Source organism: Orcinus orca, chromosome 6, assembly GCF_937001465.1.
Source record: "Orcinus orca chromosome 6, mOrcOrc1.1, whole genome shotgun sequence".
Taxonomy (NCBI): domain Eukaryota; kingdom Metazoa; phylum Chordata; class Mammalia; order Artiodactyla; family Delphinidae; genus Orcinus; species Orcinus orca.
The window spans coordinates 41,347,886-41,364,509 of record NC_064564.1 but is presented as its reverse complement, the minus strand read 5'-3'; the positions used below and the strand labels follow the sequence as shown (position 1 = coordinate 41,364,509).

At 40.1% G+C, this 16,624-nt stretch overlaps 1 protein-coding gene across 1 annotated transcript in view; it reads left to right on the top strand.

Moving 5' to 3' along the window:
- ACO1 (aconitase 1) overlaps positions 1-16,624 on the top strand; it is a 59,551-nt gene that overhangs the window by 12,585 nt on the left and 30,342 nt on the right. Inside the window, exons 2-4 of the mRNA XM_004275066.4 lie at positions 8,021-8,139; positions 9,184-9,352; positions 10,405-10,542. Coding sequence (XP_004275114.1) covers positions 8,043-8,139; positions 9,184-9,352; positions 10,405-10,542 — 404 coding nt within the window. The 5' untranslated portion in view covers positions 8,021-8,042. The remainder of the gene's footprint in view (positions 1-8,020; positions 8,140-9,183; positions 9,353-10,404; positions 10,543-16,624) is intronic.

Sequence of the window (16,624 nt, the reverse complement as noted above, 5' to 3'; positions counted from 1 at the left end):
CTACGAGTTTATTTTAAGGAAATGGATTAAGGAGCTATTCGAAGAAATGTATACAAAAGTTGCAAGCGGTATTTGAATGTTAGTACTTGGAAACAACCTGTGTATTTTAATAATAAGAGATTTAAATAAATTATATATCTGAATGATAGATTTTTATGGTGTAGTTAAAAGTGATATAAAATATCACATGATGGCTCTATAAAGATGTTTGTGGTCTACTGCTGAGTGGAAAAAAAAGCAAGTTACAAAACAATGTGAGGTCTAATCATTTTTTAAAAATCCAAGTACATTTAAAAGTCATGTTAAATGAAACTCCAAACCATGGTATTACAGATGACTTTCATTTTCTTCTTTTTGTTCACTTGCATTTTCTTTTTTTTTGTGAGTTGTGTTTCTTTTTTTAATTAGGTTCTACTTCTATACATTAGTGCAATCTGATCATACAGTATTTGTCTTTTTCTGACTCATTTCACTTAGCATAATGTCTTCAAAGTCCATGTTGTCACAAATGGTAGGATTACCTCATTTTTTATAGCTGATTAATAGTGTTTCCACAATGAGCATCTATTTTTAAAATTTTCTTTTAGGGACCTCCCTGGTGGTCCAGTGGCTAAGACTCCATGCTCCCAATGCAAGGGGCCCAGGTTTGATCCCTAGTCAGAGAACTAGATCCCACATGCATGCTGCAACTAAGAGTTCACATGCCACAACTAAAGATCACACATGCTGCAACTAAAGATCACACATGCCACAACGGAGATCCCAGGTGCCCCAACTAAGACCCAGCGCAGCCTAAATAAATACATAAAAATTTTGTTTTTAAAATTTTCTTTTAATGTATTTTTCTGATCTTTTTTCTAAGTTTTTTTTTAAATTGAAGTGTAGTTGATTTATAACATTATATAAGTTTCAGGTGTACAATATAGTGATTCACAATTTCTAAAGATTATACTCCATTTATAGTTATTATAAAATATTGGCTATATTCCCTGTGCTGTACAATATATCCTTGTAGCTTGTTTATTTTATACATAGTAGTTTATACCTCGAAGACCCCTACCCCTGTCTTGCCCTCCTCCCTTTCCTCTCCCCAATGGTAACCACTAATTTATACTCTATATCTGTGAGTCTTTTTTTATACTCACTAATTTGTTTTATTTTTTAGATTCCACATAGGTTATAACTGGTCTCATTTTTTAATTGAGTTGTTTGTTTTTTTGGTATTGAATTGTATGAACTGTTTATATATTTTGGATATGAACTAACCCCTTATTGGTCATATCATTTGCAAATATTTTCTTCCATTCTATAGGTTGTCATTTTGTTTTGTCCATGTTTTCCTTTGCTGTGCAAAAGCTTTTAAGATTAATTAGGTCCCATTTGTTTATTTTTGCTTTTGTTCCCTTTGCTTTAGGAGACAGGTCCAAAAAAATATTGCTATGACTTATGTCAAAGAGTGTTCCATCTACGTTTTCTTCTAGGAGTTTTATGGTTTCTGGTCTTACATTTAGGTCTTTAATCCATTTTGAGTTTATTTTTGTATATGGTGTTAGAAAATGTTCTAATGTCATTCTTTTACATGTAGCTGTCCAGTTTTCCCAGCGCCACTTTTTGAAGAGACTGTCTTTTCTCCATTGCATATTCTTGCCTCCTTTGTTGTAGATTAATTGACCATAAGTATGTGAGTTTACTTCTGGGCTCTATAGTCTGTCCCATTGATCTAAGTGTCTGTTCTGTGCTGTTTCTGTTTTGTTATATTCATTCGTTTTATTCTTTAGATTCCACAGGTAAGTGATAACCTTTCTCTGTCTGATTTTTTTCACCAAGCATAATACCCGCCAAGTCCAGTTGTTACAAATGGCAAAATTTCATTCTTTCTTATGGCTGAGTACTATTTCATTGTATATATGTACACCACATCTTCTTTATCCATTCATCTGTTGATGGACACTTAGGTTGCTTCCATATCTTGGCTACTGTAAAGAATGCTGCTTTGAACATCGGGATGCATGTATCTCTTCAGATAAGTGTTTTCGTTTTCATCGGGTATATACACAGCAGTGGAATTGCTGGATCATGTGGTAGTTCTGTTTATAGTTTTTGAGAACCTCCATACTCTTTTCCACAGTTGTTGCATCAATTGACATTCCCACCAATAGCGTACGAGGGTTCCGTTTTGAGGGTTCCGTTTTCTCCACATCCTCGCCAACATTTGTTTTTTGTGGTCTTCTTCATGGTAGCCATTCTGACAGGTGTGAGACTGTGGTTTTCATTTGCAAAACCACTGACATTGTGGTTTGCATTTCTCTGATGATTAGCAATGTTGAACATCTTTTCATGTGCCTGTTGGCAATCTATATATCTTAACTTTACTCTGTATCTTTCTTTTTTGTGTTCATTTGCATATGAATGGTATGTGGGTCTGATATTTACATCAACAGAATTGATTTGTCATTCCTCTGCCTCTCTTGGAATAAACTAGTCATCAAGAGCAGTTAAAAACTTAACCACAGGTTGTTTTCCCAAAGTTTAGCTGTCAGTCAGTTCTCTGGAATTTTGAACCACGGAAGGTTCAGTGAATGATTATAGAACTAACTTACAAAAGTGCCAGAAGACTGTGATACGCCTAAGTAGTACTTTTTTCAACTCTACTTATGAAGGATTTTAAGGTGTTTTTGTTTGTTTGTTTGTTTTCTCTGACAGAAATTTGCTTTTTTACTGGAGGGAAAATCAGCTATATTTCTCCTGGTGCTACCCCTTATAATCCTGTGACCCCAGGCCATCAACTTCCTTTTAGGGCCTCTATTTTCTCATCAGGGGAATGTTGGTCCCCTGATGTAGTCCTAGGTAAAGTTCTTTAAGGTAGGCTCACCATTCTCTGATTTATCTCATTACCTCCTTAGCATCTAAGATCAAAGTGTCCCTAGCCTGTGGTGACGGATCAATGCCAAGCCACACATGTACAAGTGAAGGTGCCTCTCCAAGTAAGTCACATGCCAGTGTCCTAAATTGAGGCCAAAGGTCAGTTGGCAGCAACACTCTCTGTGGCTGGAGAGGATCCCCACCACTGAACTCCCTCAACCTTTTTCACTGGGAGAGTAGTTCATGTGTTAAGTGTCTCAGATCTGCCTGCCTGTGCCTACTATTGAGTATTTTTAGTAATTTACTTTAAAAATCTGGTGTCCAGCACTCCCTTCCCTACCCCCACTCTTCGATGCACAAAATGTATCTGTAAGGATCATGCCAAGTCACCCAGCTGGTATTTCAGGATGGGTTAGCTTTGAGAGACACCGTTTTGCTACCAAATAATTATCTTTTCTTTCCGAATGTGAACAGATGTAGTGAAGGGTTTCAGAGATGGTGCAAGTGTCTCCTTTTGGATTCCTTTTCTTTGAGAACTGTCCATGGGTCCCACTTGATTCAGAGGCCAGGCAGATATCAGCACTCCTAGCCTTCTCAACACAAGTGTTCAGGAAGGGCAAGTTCTGAGTGAGCTGTAAACGCGCTGCTTAAAAGATATCATTTGCCCTTCTTTCCTTTTTTTTTTTTTTCTCTTTTTTTTTTCCCTTTGCCTCCATGCAGTACCACCTTATTCTGTGGAACACAAGAGGCAGCAACCCAAACATATTTCCATGCATACTAATTCTTCCCTCTTCCAAAAGAGAAAAAAACCTAGGATGACACTCCACACTCTCCCCCCAGATCCTCTCTGTTTGCTCATTCCTCTCTTTTATTAGTATTGAATGGGGATTAGACAAAACAGAAAAAAAGGCAGGAACAATGCAGATAAGAAAGGAATTGAAACAGTGGGGTCTGTGCTTTCTGTGGTTGTGGAAGTAGACAGGATTCCCTGGCCAGTTGGTGGCGTTTCTAGCAAAATCACAGATCTTGGGATAATTTGGGGTAATACTCAAGGTTTGGGGATGGGCTAGGATTCTGGCCAGGGTAAGGCAGACCTAGGTACATTCACAATGCCTAGATTCTACTTTGTATCTGGACTGTTCCCAAACCAAAGATCTTTCCCCTCACACCCTGCTTGGCACGTGGTTGTTTTGGCTCCCTCTTGGGACTACTAAAGCACTGGGAACTCCTATAAGGTCATTTGAAACAAGAGTGATAGAATGAGTGAAACTGTGGAGTGGCTCTGATTTCCAGAACCCAACAGGCTTATAAGGGGGTGGTGGTGGGGGGGGAGGTCCATTTCCCAACTTCCAAGCAAAACCAGTTTGGGGTTGCAAAAACACAGCTCCTGTTGCTTTCCACTGACCTGTGGCTCAGAGTGGCAAGGGACATGTGACAATCAATGCCTGGCTCAGGCCACTGTGCTGGGTGACCCCTAGAAAGAAGGAAAGGCAACTCTAGTATTCAGAACTGCCTCTTGGAGGAGGATTTCTCAGGCCCATGCATCTCCTGGCTTTTTTCAGCTCTGGGGGTTGGTTGGTGACCTCCAGCCAGCGCCATCTTCAAACCAGGAGTTGCCACACCTGGAGAGGCAGCCCCAAGGGGCTGGTGGAAAAAGCCAGAGTTCAAAACCTAGCTCTGCCTCTTACTGGATGTATGCCCTGAGGCGAGTTTTTCCATCTCTCTCTGAGCTGCAGTTTTCTCAGCTGTAAAATGGGAGTAATGATAGGCTGGAATTTACAGAGATGTTGCCAGAGTTATAGAAGATGGTATGAAGCACTTGGCATGCGCTGATACTTAGTAATTAGTCACTGGCTCTTCTCTCTCCTAACTTCTACAAGTAAAATTTCCTTCATTTATATAGTGAAACTACACAATTATCTAGTCTCTAAGGAAAAAAGGAGGCAGATGGCGAGTGCTTTATACGACACATTTTCTACAAGAGCCATACTGGTCACTATATCCATCCTGAAATACCAGCTGGGTTTGTAGGGTGGTAGGAACAGCAGGAATCGTGTAAGGCTTCCAGAGTCCTGCCAGGGCATTTATAAGGTACGGGGAAGCAAACTGACACGTTGTGTCCTGTGTCCTCACTGCATCATGGCAAATATGGGTACAATTTGGCAACTGGTTTAACCATAGAATTTTGGCAAACTGAGCCCCTTCAGGGATGATTCAGTGACTTAAGGCTTTTGAAAGATATGAACAGCCCACCGTGCCCAGTTCAGCGAGGGGTTCCTACCACTTCCGGAGTTTCCTGCCTGAGTTTTCTCTCTGTAGTTACCTCCCATTCCTCCAAAACATCTGCTAGGCTAAGTTAGAACACAGGTCAGGTCGTGCCCCTCAGGCATGTTTGGTTTGGCCATTGTGCTGCAGGCCCACTCAGTAGTTTAAAAAAATCTAGTTACTGACATTTATAAATCAAGAATGTTCGTGTAGAAATCCAGATTGCCAGCCTCGCTTGAAAACTTGGCTCTGTCCACACTGGGCTGGCATATTCCAGCATGCAGCCCGCGGCTGGAGCCAAGTGGCTGCCGCTCCCTTAGCCGGGCAAACGTTGCCCAGGCTGCCAAGCCCCTGTGCTGCCTGCTTCACTTGTTCAGGCCCCCTTCCTGAACCGTGTGGTATTTTGGTTGCGATTCACTCCCCCTCTCAAACATATACTTTCCATGGTACCTCCCTGCTTTCTGAATCAAGTGTACCTTCTTCACCTGGTCCTCCACAGTGTCCAGCAATGATTCTCAAACTGGACACGTGCTAGAGACACCTGGGAGATTGTCGAATTCCTGGCGCCTCCCCCAGTCCCTTCTGATTCAGTAGCTCAGCGGTGGGACTCGGGAGCCTATTTTTAACAAGAAAGAGCCCCAGGTAATTCTACTGCAGATGATCTAGGGCACGCCCCAGCATCCCGTGCTAGGCTTTCTTTAGTTTCAGTTCCGGAATTCCTAGAGAAGTCAGTTGGCCTTCCCTCTCCCCCACCAAATGGCAGCTCCTGCAAAAACCACGTGGGACTAGGGGAAAGAGGCGATTCCCAGTAAAAAGGTGCTCGGCAGACCACCGCACTCTTCCTTCTCATTCTCTCACGCCTGTTGCCGGTGCCCGGCTCATCCCATTGTCTCTGCACTCGTAACTCCAGGAAGGCAGGGGTTGCTTCTCACTCAGCTGCCTCTCCCCAGAAGTGCCTGGCCCTGGACTTCAGACACAGTGGGTGTGCTCATCATCTATCTCTTTTAAGTTTTTAACTAGTTTTCAAACAGTTATATTTGTACAGTTAAAAATGCAAATAATACCAAAGGATATACAATGAAGCTGAGTCTTTCTCCCAATCCTGACTTCGAGGCCGCTGTCTCTTTTGTGTCTCAACGAAGACATGGGCCTGTCTATGGAGACAAGGCCCACTTGTCACTTTTTATCCCCACAAACAGTTGTTTTCTGTACAAATGGTCCTCGACTCACAATGGTTTGACTTACAATTTTTTGACCACTTTGGTGCAAAAGCGATGGGCATTCAGTAGAAACACACTTTGAATTTTGAATTTTGATCTTTTCCCGGGCTGGTGATATGCGGTACAATACTCTCTTGTGACGAGTCCCAGTCAGCCACACGATCAGGAGGATGAACAACCGACACCCTTACAACCATTCTGTACCCAGACAACTACCCTGTTTTTCATTTTCAGTACAGTATTCAATAAATTACATGAGATATTCAGCACTTCGTTATAAAATAGGCTCTTTGTTAGATGATCTTGCCCAAATGTAAGCTAACGTAAGTGTTCTGAGAATATTTGAGGTAGGCTAGGCTAAGCTGTGATGTTCAGTAGCTTAGTACATTAAATGCATTTCAACTTACGATATTTTCAGTTTACAACGGGTTTATCAGGGTGTTACCCAATCATAAGTTGAGTAAGATATTGTACTTTGTTTTCATTTTATAGTAATATGTTGATCATTCCATATCAGTCATCCCCAAAATAGGTTTTATGAATATTTATTCATAAAAACCTTGGATTAGATAGGAGAATGTTACTATAATTATCTTAAAATTAAGACTATTGGAGAATGGATCGATTAAAAGACTTTTGCCCAAGGGGTAGGACTAGAAAGCAAGTCTTCCGACTTCCACCCCGGAGTGTTTTGCTCTAAGTTATACAGTTATTTGAAATTGCTGTTTATCTGTGTGGTGGAGGCCAGGAACAGTGTCCTTTCTTGTTCACCACTTATAATTTATAAAAAGATAAGGAGAGGGCTTCCCTGGTGGCGCAGTGGTTGAGAGTCCACCTGCCGATGCAGGGGACACGGGTTCGTGCCCCGGTCCGGGAAGATCCCACATGCCACAGAGCGGCTGGGCCCGTGAGCCATGGCCGCTGAGCCTGCGCGTCCAGAGCCTGTGCTCCGCAACAGGAGAGGCCACAACAGTGAGAGGCCCGTGTACCGCAAAAAAAAAAAAAGATAAGGAGAAATTCTGCCCAGAGCTGGGGTAGAGGGTCCTCTCCAAACATATCTGGGGAGTTTGGGCATTTATGCCACCACAGTGTACCTTAAAGATTACCTGATGTGAACTCACTCTTGCTACCAACTCAAAAGTGAGTTGGGAAGACTTCCAACTAACAGGTTTATTTAAAACGCTGCAGAGACAGTTACAACAGAAAACAGCTGCTTTCAAGTCCGCTCTTCCAGAGTTCGAGTTTTATACAGTTGCACAATGTCACCTGCTCCGGACCTCTTAACCTCCTATCAAGCAAAACATGAGTCCAGTTCAGAGGTCTGTCCACATATTCGAGATTCACCATGCAACACATCCTTCATTTCCCTTCCTCCTCATGACTTATCAGTGCAAGAATTTTGGAAAGTTGTATACAGATAAGGCAAAAGAAGTTTGGAATTGTATGCACCCTTGAGAGGTGAATCCTAGCTTTCACAAATAGCTTCACAGAGCCCACTTTCTTTGCTAAGGATATCATTTTTTATTCATTTATGTCCCACCTTTCCCCTACTCTGAGAAGATAAGTGATTTCTTGAAGTGAATGTATCATAATCGTTGAAGAGGGCAAACACTCATTGAATAAATAAGGTCCAGCTTTGAGAGTAGAAATTAAATGTTCTCTGTCCTTTTCAGGGACACGTGGCCATCAGGAATAATGAGCAACCCATTTGCACACCTCGCTGAGCCTTTGGATCCTGCACAACCAGGAAAGAAATTCTTCAATTTGAATAAATTGGAGGATTCAAGATATGGTAGGTACATGGCTCTATGATGTAAGTGCTCTGATAGTAATTGGAATATCATTTGCATAATAAGTAAGCTACTTAATAAATTAGGCTTTAGGAGAGTTGGAAGAGGGAGTAGCAGAGATGGCTGAATGGTCTTGGGTTAACCACACAAATACACACCTTTCTTACATTGCTCGTTTTCAAGTAGATAATAATGATTATATATAACATTTACATAACATTTAGTATAGAGAGTGTTTGTACATATGTATTGTTTAATCTGAATAACAACCCTATCATGTTATGTTTAAAAACATAAGAAGTCCTGAGGAAGCTGAGGCCCAGAGAGAGTAAATGATATGATTAAATAACAACTATGTAGGTAGCAGAAAAGGATGAAAACACAAGCCTTTTTTATTCCAACTCCTATGCTTCTCTACCTTTGTAGTCTTGCCTTTTCTGGATAATACTGGTAAATAATTCTCATGTATCCAGATGGACCATTTCTTTTATAAACAAAATAACTTTTCTTAATGAATTACCATTGTTTTATTCTAGAAAACACAGTTACCAATGACCACACTACATGGTGTTTAGGGGTTTATTTCCTTTGAAAGATGTATCTGACTATTCTTTAGTCTTATTATAATAATTGTAAAGGGGTTATTTCTCATTTCTTAAATACTAGGTTTCATAAGAAATACTACTGTATGTGTGTGTACTTGCTAACAGTAATACAGTAAATTATCTAGACTCATGTCTCTCATGATGACTTAAGGGAAATTCTGTTACTGGATTCCAAGGCTAGGCAACCATTTATTATGAAAGATTTAAGTGTAATATTTTCTTTTTGCCTAGGCTGTTGGTATTTTCTAGTACTGTCTCCTAAATCCATTCAATAGTCTTATATTTTAAACTGTTGGAATCAGTTTAAATTTATTCTCTTTCCCTGCTGGAAGAATAGTGTGATGGCTTGTATCAAGTTTGTATGGAGTTTGGCTTTCGAGAGCTCTTATAATAAGATGTCTCATGGGTTTGGTTTTGTTATACTTTCTCCTCTACTCCTAGGACGACTACCATTTTCTATCAGAGTTCTCCTGGAGGCAGCCATTCGGAACTGTGATCAATTTTTGGTGAAGAAAAATGATGTTGAAAATATCCTAAATTGGAATGTCATGCAGCATAAGAACATAGAAGTGCCGTTTAAGCCTGCCCGCGTCATCCTGCAGGACTTCACGTGAGCCTCATGTCACTTCACTCTGTTTTTCTCTGCATCCCTTGTCAGCCTTTAAAGAAAGCTTCTTAAAAGCAAAAATAAAAAACACAGTGACTGTATAATTTTTCACTCAACATTCAGAGACGGTTGAAAGCAAAAGAGGGCAGTCATCACAGACGGGCAGAGATAATCTCAGGCAAATCAGGATGCATACTCACTCCACCTTTTCCAGTGGCAAAGATCTTTGTCCTTGGTCTTCAAGATCCTAGTCCTAAGTGTACTAGCAAAAGTTGAAAGAAACAGTATGGAGTGGAGCTATCTCGGAATCTTTTCGCCCCTATGTCCTATCACCCAAGGAGCCAGGTTTCAAACAGCTGTCCTTGGAACGTTGATATGTGTCACCTGAGGGGAGATACGTAGTTCACAAGGCGTGATGTGTTGCTGTTAAGCCTCTGTTCACATCCTGCTATTCCCAGGAATTGCTCCCTATCACGGCTTCATTTTGAGACATTACCGTTTCATTTTGAAATGATGTTATTTTATTCCTTCTGGAGAGCAAATTTCATTTTTTTTAGAGGAAAGATCACCCAAATTTTATTCTCTAATAAAAAGGAAGCATTCACTTAGTATAAATTTGATTCACAGCCTACTTTTCTGAATTATATCCATTCCTTTAAATTTGGTCTGAAGTTGAAGGGTGTGATCTTGTACAGGTCTTTGTCAGCCCACCATATGAAAAGGGAACAGTGATGGCAGAAAAAGTTCAAGAGTTTTTAATTGCCAGCTTTCCCACAGCCTCTCTGTTTAGACCATGTTGGCTGTGACCTTCAATGCAGGGATAAAATTGCATATAGAGATACCACTCAGTCGCGGCACTTATTACTGATGTGATTTCTGCTGAAGGGAATGTGTTTAGACACTTTCACTTTTCTAACACATCCATTGTTAGCACCACTGATGAAACAGCCGATGAAACAGCCCCATTGCCAATATTATCAGCAGAGGCAAAAGCTGAAAAATCCCATGGCACTTGTTTAACAGATTTGTTTTCTGCTTAATCTCCCTTTTCTTAGGGGTGTGCCAGCTGTAGTTGACTTTGCTGCCATGCGTGATGCTGTGAAAAAGTTAGGAGGAAATCCAGAGAAAATAAACCCTGTCTGTCCCGCTGACCTTGTCATTGATCATTCCATCCAGGTTGATTTCAACAGAAGGTGAGAGACTAGGATGAATAGTTGGGTTTTCTGCTTTGTGCAAAATCTCAGAGTGTAAGTCTTTTTTGTGTGTAAAAGGGAACCCTCCTGCACTGTTGGTGGGAATGTAAATTGATACAACCACTATAGAGTTTCCTTAAAAAACTAAAAATAGAACTATCATATGACCCAGCAATCCCACTACTGGGCATATACCCTGAGAAAACCATATTTCAAAAAGAGTCATGTACCACAATGTTCATTGCAGCACTATTTACAATAGCCAGGACATGGAACCAACCTAAATGTCCATTGACAGATGAATGGATAAAGAAGATGTGGCACATATATACAATGGAATATTACTCAGCCATAAAAAGAAACAAAATTGAGTTATTTGTAGTGAGGTGGATGCACCTAGAGTCTGTCATACAGAGTGAAGTAAGTCAGAAAGAGAAAAACAAATACTGTATGCTAACACATATATATGGAATCTAAAAAAAAAAAAAAAAAGGTACTGATGAACCTAGTTGCAGGGCAGGAATAAAGAGGTAAACATAGAAAATGGACTTGAGGACACGGGGTGGGAGGGTGAAGCTGGGGCAAAGTGAGAGTAGCATCCACATATATACACTACCAAATGTGAAATAGTTGGCTGGTGGGAAGCAGCAGCATAGCACAGGGAGATCTGCTTGGTGCTTTGCGATGACCTACAGGGGTGGGATAGGGAGGATGGGAGGGAGGCTCAAGAGGGAGGGGATATGGGGACACATGTATGCATATGGCTGATTCGCTTTGTTGTACAACAGAAACTAACACAGTATTGTGAAGCAATTATACTCCAATAAAGATCTATTAAAAAATAAAAAAAATTAAAAAAAGAAGAAAAATCTTTAAAAAGTATATTCAGGAAAACTCAAACTTAATAAATATTTTCCCCTGAAGTTTTTTTTTTTTTTCAGGGTGGGGGCAGGGGGGATTAAGTCTTTTTTTTTTTTTCTGTTTACTTCTTGGGTGAGAACAGCCTGTGTTTAAGCTTGAAGTCTGGGTGAAAAACACATACAAATTCTGCCATGAGAGCTTGTCAATACAAGTATGTGTTTGACTTTAAAAGAGTTTGGCTTTTTTTTTTTTTTTCCAACCACTGGAGTCTTATTCCGTTTTGATTCCAAGTAACTATTTCATATCTGGCCATCTCTGCCTCTCCACGTGGGTGTCCATAAACTCTACCCTTTTCCTTATTTCCTTCTATTGTTCAGGATATCCACTTCTCTCTTCCTGCTAAAATTGTACCAACAACCTACCAATCCTACCAATAAAATCTCAGTAGCAGAAGACAATAAGAATTTATTTCTTACACATCTACAAGTTGGGTGGGAGCTCAGCTGATCTCAGCTGAATGCAGTTGGGCAGCTGTGCCTCACCCAGCCTTGGCTGGGTTGACTGCTTACACTGCACTGCACATCGGTAGGGCAGCTGGGACAGCTCCATTCTATGTGTGCTTCTTTGGGAGCCCAGGCTAAAGGAGAAAGCAGCTATGTGGTGATCACAGAGGCTCAAGAAGGCAAGCGGGACCCTGCAACATCTCTTGAGGCTTAGATGAGGACTGACATAGGATCACTTCTATTCACAATCACATTAACCAAAGCAAGTTGCACAATTTAGCCCAAAGTCAGGGGTGAAGGAGTACACTCCAGTAACTGCAAGATTACACAACGAGGATTTGGATACAAGGAGGGCAACCAGGTACTACTAGAAGGCTGATATCTTAACCTAGAAGTATAACTAAATAAATTATTTCCAACTTTAGATAGAACTTTAGTTAGAAAGAAATAACTGTTCTGCATACAATGCTGGGAAACTTAATTATTTGGTAGAGAGAACAGTTCATATAATTTAAAGCATTAATATTTTAAAAATTAAATCATCAAAGATTTTAAAGAAAATTTAATTATATAGTGTCAAATGTCTTGATAAGAAAAACCTTTCTAAATTTAGAAGCAATGAATGAAACAAAGGGGACAAAAAATCTATAGATTTAATGACTTCAAAGTTACCAGGAGATAACTTGAAAAATATTTTCAGTAAAGAGTTAATATCCCTAATATATAAAGAGTATGTATAACCTATTAAAAAATAGTAAAACCCAGCAAATAAATGGGCAAAGGAAAGTGGACATTTCACAATAAAAGGAAATACAAATGGTAAACAGTATATAAAGCCTTTTCAACTTTACAAGTAATAAAAAGGTAAATTAAATCCTTGAGATACCATTTTCTCTTATCAACATAGTTTAGAAAATAAATGTTATTAATTATAAATGTGTCATGAGGGAGACACTTTTATACACTGCTGATAGCACTACAAATTAGAAATGATGAAAGCAATGTGCCATATCCTTTGTCCTGGAATTTCCACTTCTAAACATACACTTTATAGATATCTGAAATTCAGCAAAAGCTTAATGACTAAATGGTGCTTATTAAAGTATTATTTATAATAGTGAAAATTTAAAAGCATTCTAGGTGTCCAACAAAGGAGAGTGATTTATTAAATTATGGTACATCCTTAAAGTAAATTATTAAGTAACCTTTACGGTTATATTTTAATCCTTAATAACATCTGGAACATGCTCATGTCTTGGCTCAATGAGCTAGATAAAAATTGCATGTATAGAGTGATCTCAGCTCGATGAAACTCTAGGCAAAGATTACAAAATTGGAAAGAGAAGTGCCAAACTGCTAAGCGATTGTAACTATTCTTTATTTTTACAATAAAAAGCTATTGTTTTTATAATAGAAAGTCATTTAAGAATATGAAACCAACCACTCAAAAAAAAAGCAAAAACGTTTATTTGCTTCCTTGGGGATTTAAGTGGGTTCTATACAGCCTCAAGAGAAATGTAGAAACTGGTCATTCTCAAATTAGTATTGCCAATATCCAAACCAGAGAAATTCAGGAATAGAGAGAAAACTGCTTTGTCTCCTGAATTGATGGTTCTTGGAACAAACAGACTGGATACTTGCTAGCTCTTTCCTTTTCTTTGGACTCAACCCATCCTTGGGCAATATGTCCTTTTTTTTTTCTTCCTTAAATCACATAAGCTCAATTTAATGTTTTGATTTCAAAGGGAAGACTTAAAAATACACAAACTATTATCCTATTGGAGAGTATGTTTCCTAAAGTCCCACTTCAGAAATTATTAAAAGTAGCCTCACAAAATCATGGGCAACTTTTTCTTGAAGACTCATTGGTGTTGATGGATTTACCTTCATTTCCCTGGCCTGGAAGGTGAAAGTACTGGTGGAGACAGAATTGTAATTGTTTTAATTTCTAAAGTTATTTGACTCAAAACTCAAAAGAGCTCCTGACAATTAAGCAGGTAAAGAATCTGAGTCAGCACCAAGTTCATTGTGACTTGGTTTCCTCCTTAAACCTTGACATCCATCAACTCTGGTTTCAATTTTTTATGGACCTTTTTCATTTATACTGTAATACTAAAAACATTATGATGAAAATAGCAAAGTCTAGTGGTGAACTTTGATCCAAAATGATATCCAAATCTAGCAAACACTTTTTTTTAATTAAAGAGAAACACTTCTATGAGAAGTATTTTCTTTTTTTAATAAATGTATTTATTTTTGGCTGCGTTAGGTCTTATTTGCTGCGCACAGGCTTTCTCTAGTTGCGGTGAGCGGGGGCTACTCCTCGTTGCAGTGTGCAGGCTTCTCATTGCAGTGGCTTCTCTTGTTGCGGAGCACAGGCTCTAGGTGCGTAGACTTCAGCAGTTGTGCCACGTGGGCTAGTCAGTAGTTGTGGCACGTGGGCTCAGTAGTTGTGGCTTGCGGGCTGTAGAGTGCAAGCTCAGTAGTTGTGGCGCATGGGCTTAGTTGCTCCGTGGCATGTGGGATCTTCCCGGTCCAGGGCTCGAACCCGTATCCCCTTCATGGGCAGGTGGATTCTTAACCACTGCACCACCAGAGAAGCCCGAGAAGTATTTTCATTGCTAGTGTTTTGTTTTTATTTCTTGAGTTTGGTTTTGCAATTTGACCTCCCAGTCTCTTTCCTCATTTTTGTAAGGAATTAAGTGTGATGTCTCAGCTTTTGTGGAACTGTGTGCTGTGGGCTTATTTCCAGCTATTTCCAGAATGAAGTAAGGAGTGGTGGGATGGTGAATTTTCTCAGTTAAGTATTTCTAAGCTCTTTCCCTGCTGTGAATAATAGTAATTGGCTTCACACCATCTTTAGGAATCGAGGATCTAACTAACGCATTATTGTAATGTTTTACAAAGTTATCTCAGAAATAACCTTTTTAAAAATCCCAACAAGAGTATCATAGCAATTTCTGACCAGATTTCATGAGTGTCAAAACTATCTTCTCTATAAATACTGTCTGTGGATTTCTGGAGTACCATTAAATGTAATACTCAGAAACTTTGAACTACATCCAAATCTGATTTCAACTTACATAAATAAGGAGAAATTTCCTCTTTAGTGTGTGAGGCCATTCACATTCAGAGATCTTATTGAAAGCTTACCAGATTGGGTAAATCTAGGAAAGTTCTGAGTGGTGGAAAAATCTGAATTCTAGGTCTGTTTATTCATTCGAATAACTAGAACTAAGTTAACGAGCCAAGGTTAGCATAAAAGATTTTTTGTTTTAGTGAGTAAATAGGGTTGTTTTTTAAATTTTAATTTAACTTTTTTTTTTTTACCTAGAATTTAACATATCTTAAAGCAGCCTAAGCATTTCTGGCTTCTGCTTGTCCTGTGACTATGTCATGTATATTGAACTGATGGTCCCAGCATTCTCTGGGGTAAATGGTCCTCTTCCAACCTTGCTTCTGTTTTGAGAAACTCTGAAATCCTTCCGGAGACAAAAGGACAAGGCATAATGACTGGGAGTCCACATGTGCTCAGAGCTCAGCAGAAGAGATGGGGCAGGGCCATACATGATTAAGAATAATGTTCCAAGATGCCTTCCCTCTTTTTTGTAAAATTAAATCCATTTAACAGACCTATTGTATGTCAGTATTTATTCAAGAAGCAGGTTAGTCTAGAAAAGTAGAGAGATTAGGGAATGCACAGCTTGAATGCAGTTAGTAAGTGTAGGAACCAAATCACTAACTTGGAGAGTCAGGGGGGCTCTTCCAGAAGTGTCACTTAATCTGGGTCCCCAGGCATGTTTACCAAAGAGCCAAGAGCTGGAAAGGCATTCTACACAGAGAGAACAGAGCATGCAAAGGCATGGGGAAGGTGCGGTTTGAGAGAGTATGAGGGCCAGAGTGCAGCTGAAACTAAAAGTTTGGACTGGAGGATGGGAGAGGACTCATAAAGGAAGTCTGACGTCAGACTGAAGGACCTTGTTGTTGTTGTTGTTGTTTTTTTGTGGTACGCGGGCCTCTCACTGCTGTGGCCTCTCCCATTGTGGAGCACAGGCTCCGGATGCGCAGGCCCAGCGGCCACGGCTCACGGGCCCAGCTGCTCCGCATCACGTGGGATCTTCCCGGACCGGGGCATGAACCCGTGTCCCCTGCATCAGCAGGCGGACTCTAAACCATTGCGCCACCAGGGAAGCCCGAGATCAGCAAACTTTTACTGTAAAGGGCCAACAGTAAATACTTCAGGTTTTGCTGGCCACATACTGTCTCCGTTTATTTGTTTTCCAACCTTTAAAAATATAAAAATTATTCGTTGCTTGACAGCCAAACATACACCGTATTGGGCCAGATTTGACTCATGAACCATAGTTTGTGGACCAACCCCTGCTGTAAGATACTCTCAGAAATTGATTCCATCAAAGCAACTGACACTTATCTGGAAGAATATTCACATCAAGAGAAAAAGGAAAACATCCGCATGGTAACTGAATGTGTATTTGTAGAGTAAATAGTGCGTGCCTCCAGTCTTTTTCTTCTCAAGGAGTGCCCGCCTACCCATGCTCATCTGGCAGACACCCCCTCGCCCTCCAGGCTACATCGATGTCATCGCCTTCTGGAAGGCATCCCTGGCTCCCTGGTCTGAGTTCATGGCCCTTTCTGGGTGCTCCCATGGCACCCTGTACTTCCCGTATCATGACATTGATAATCACACTCTCATGGTT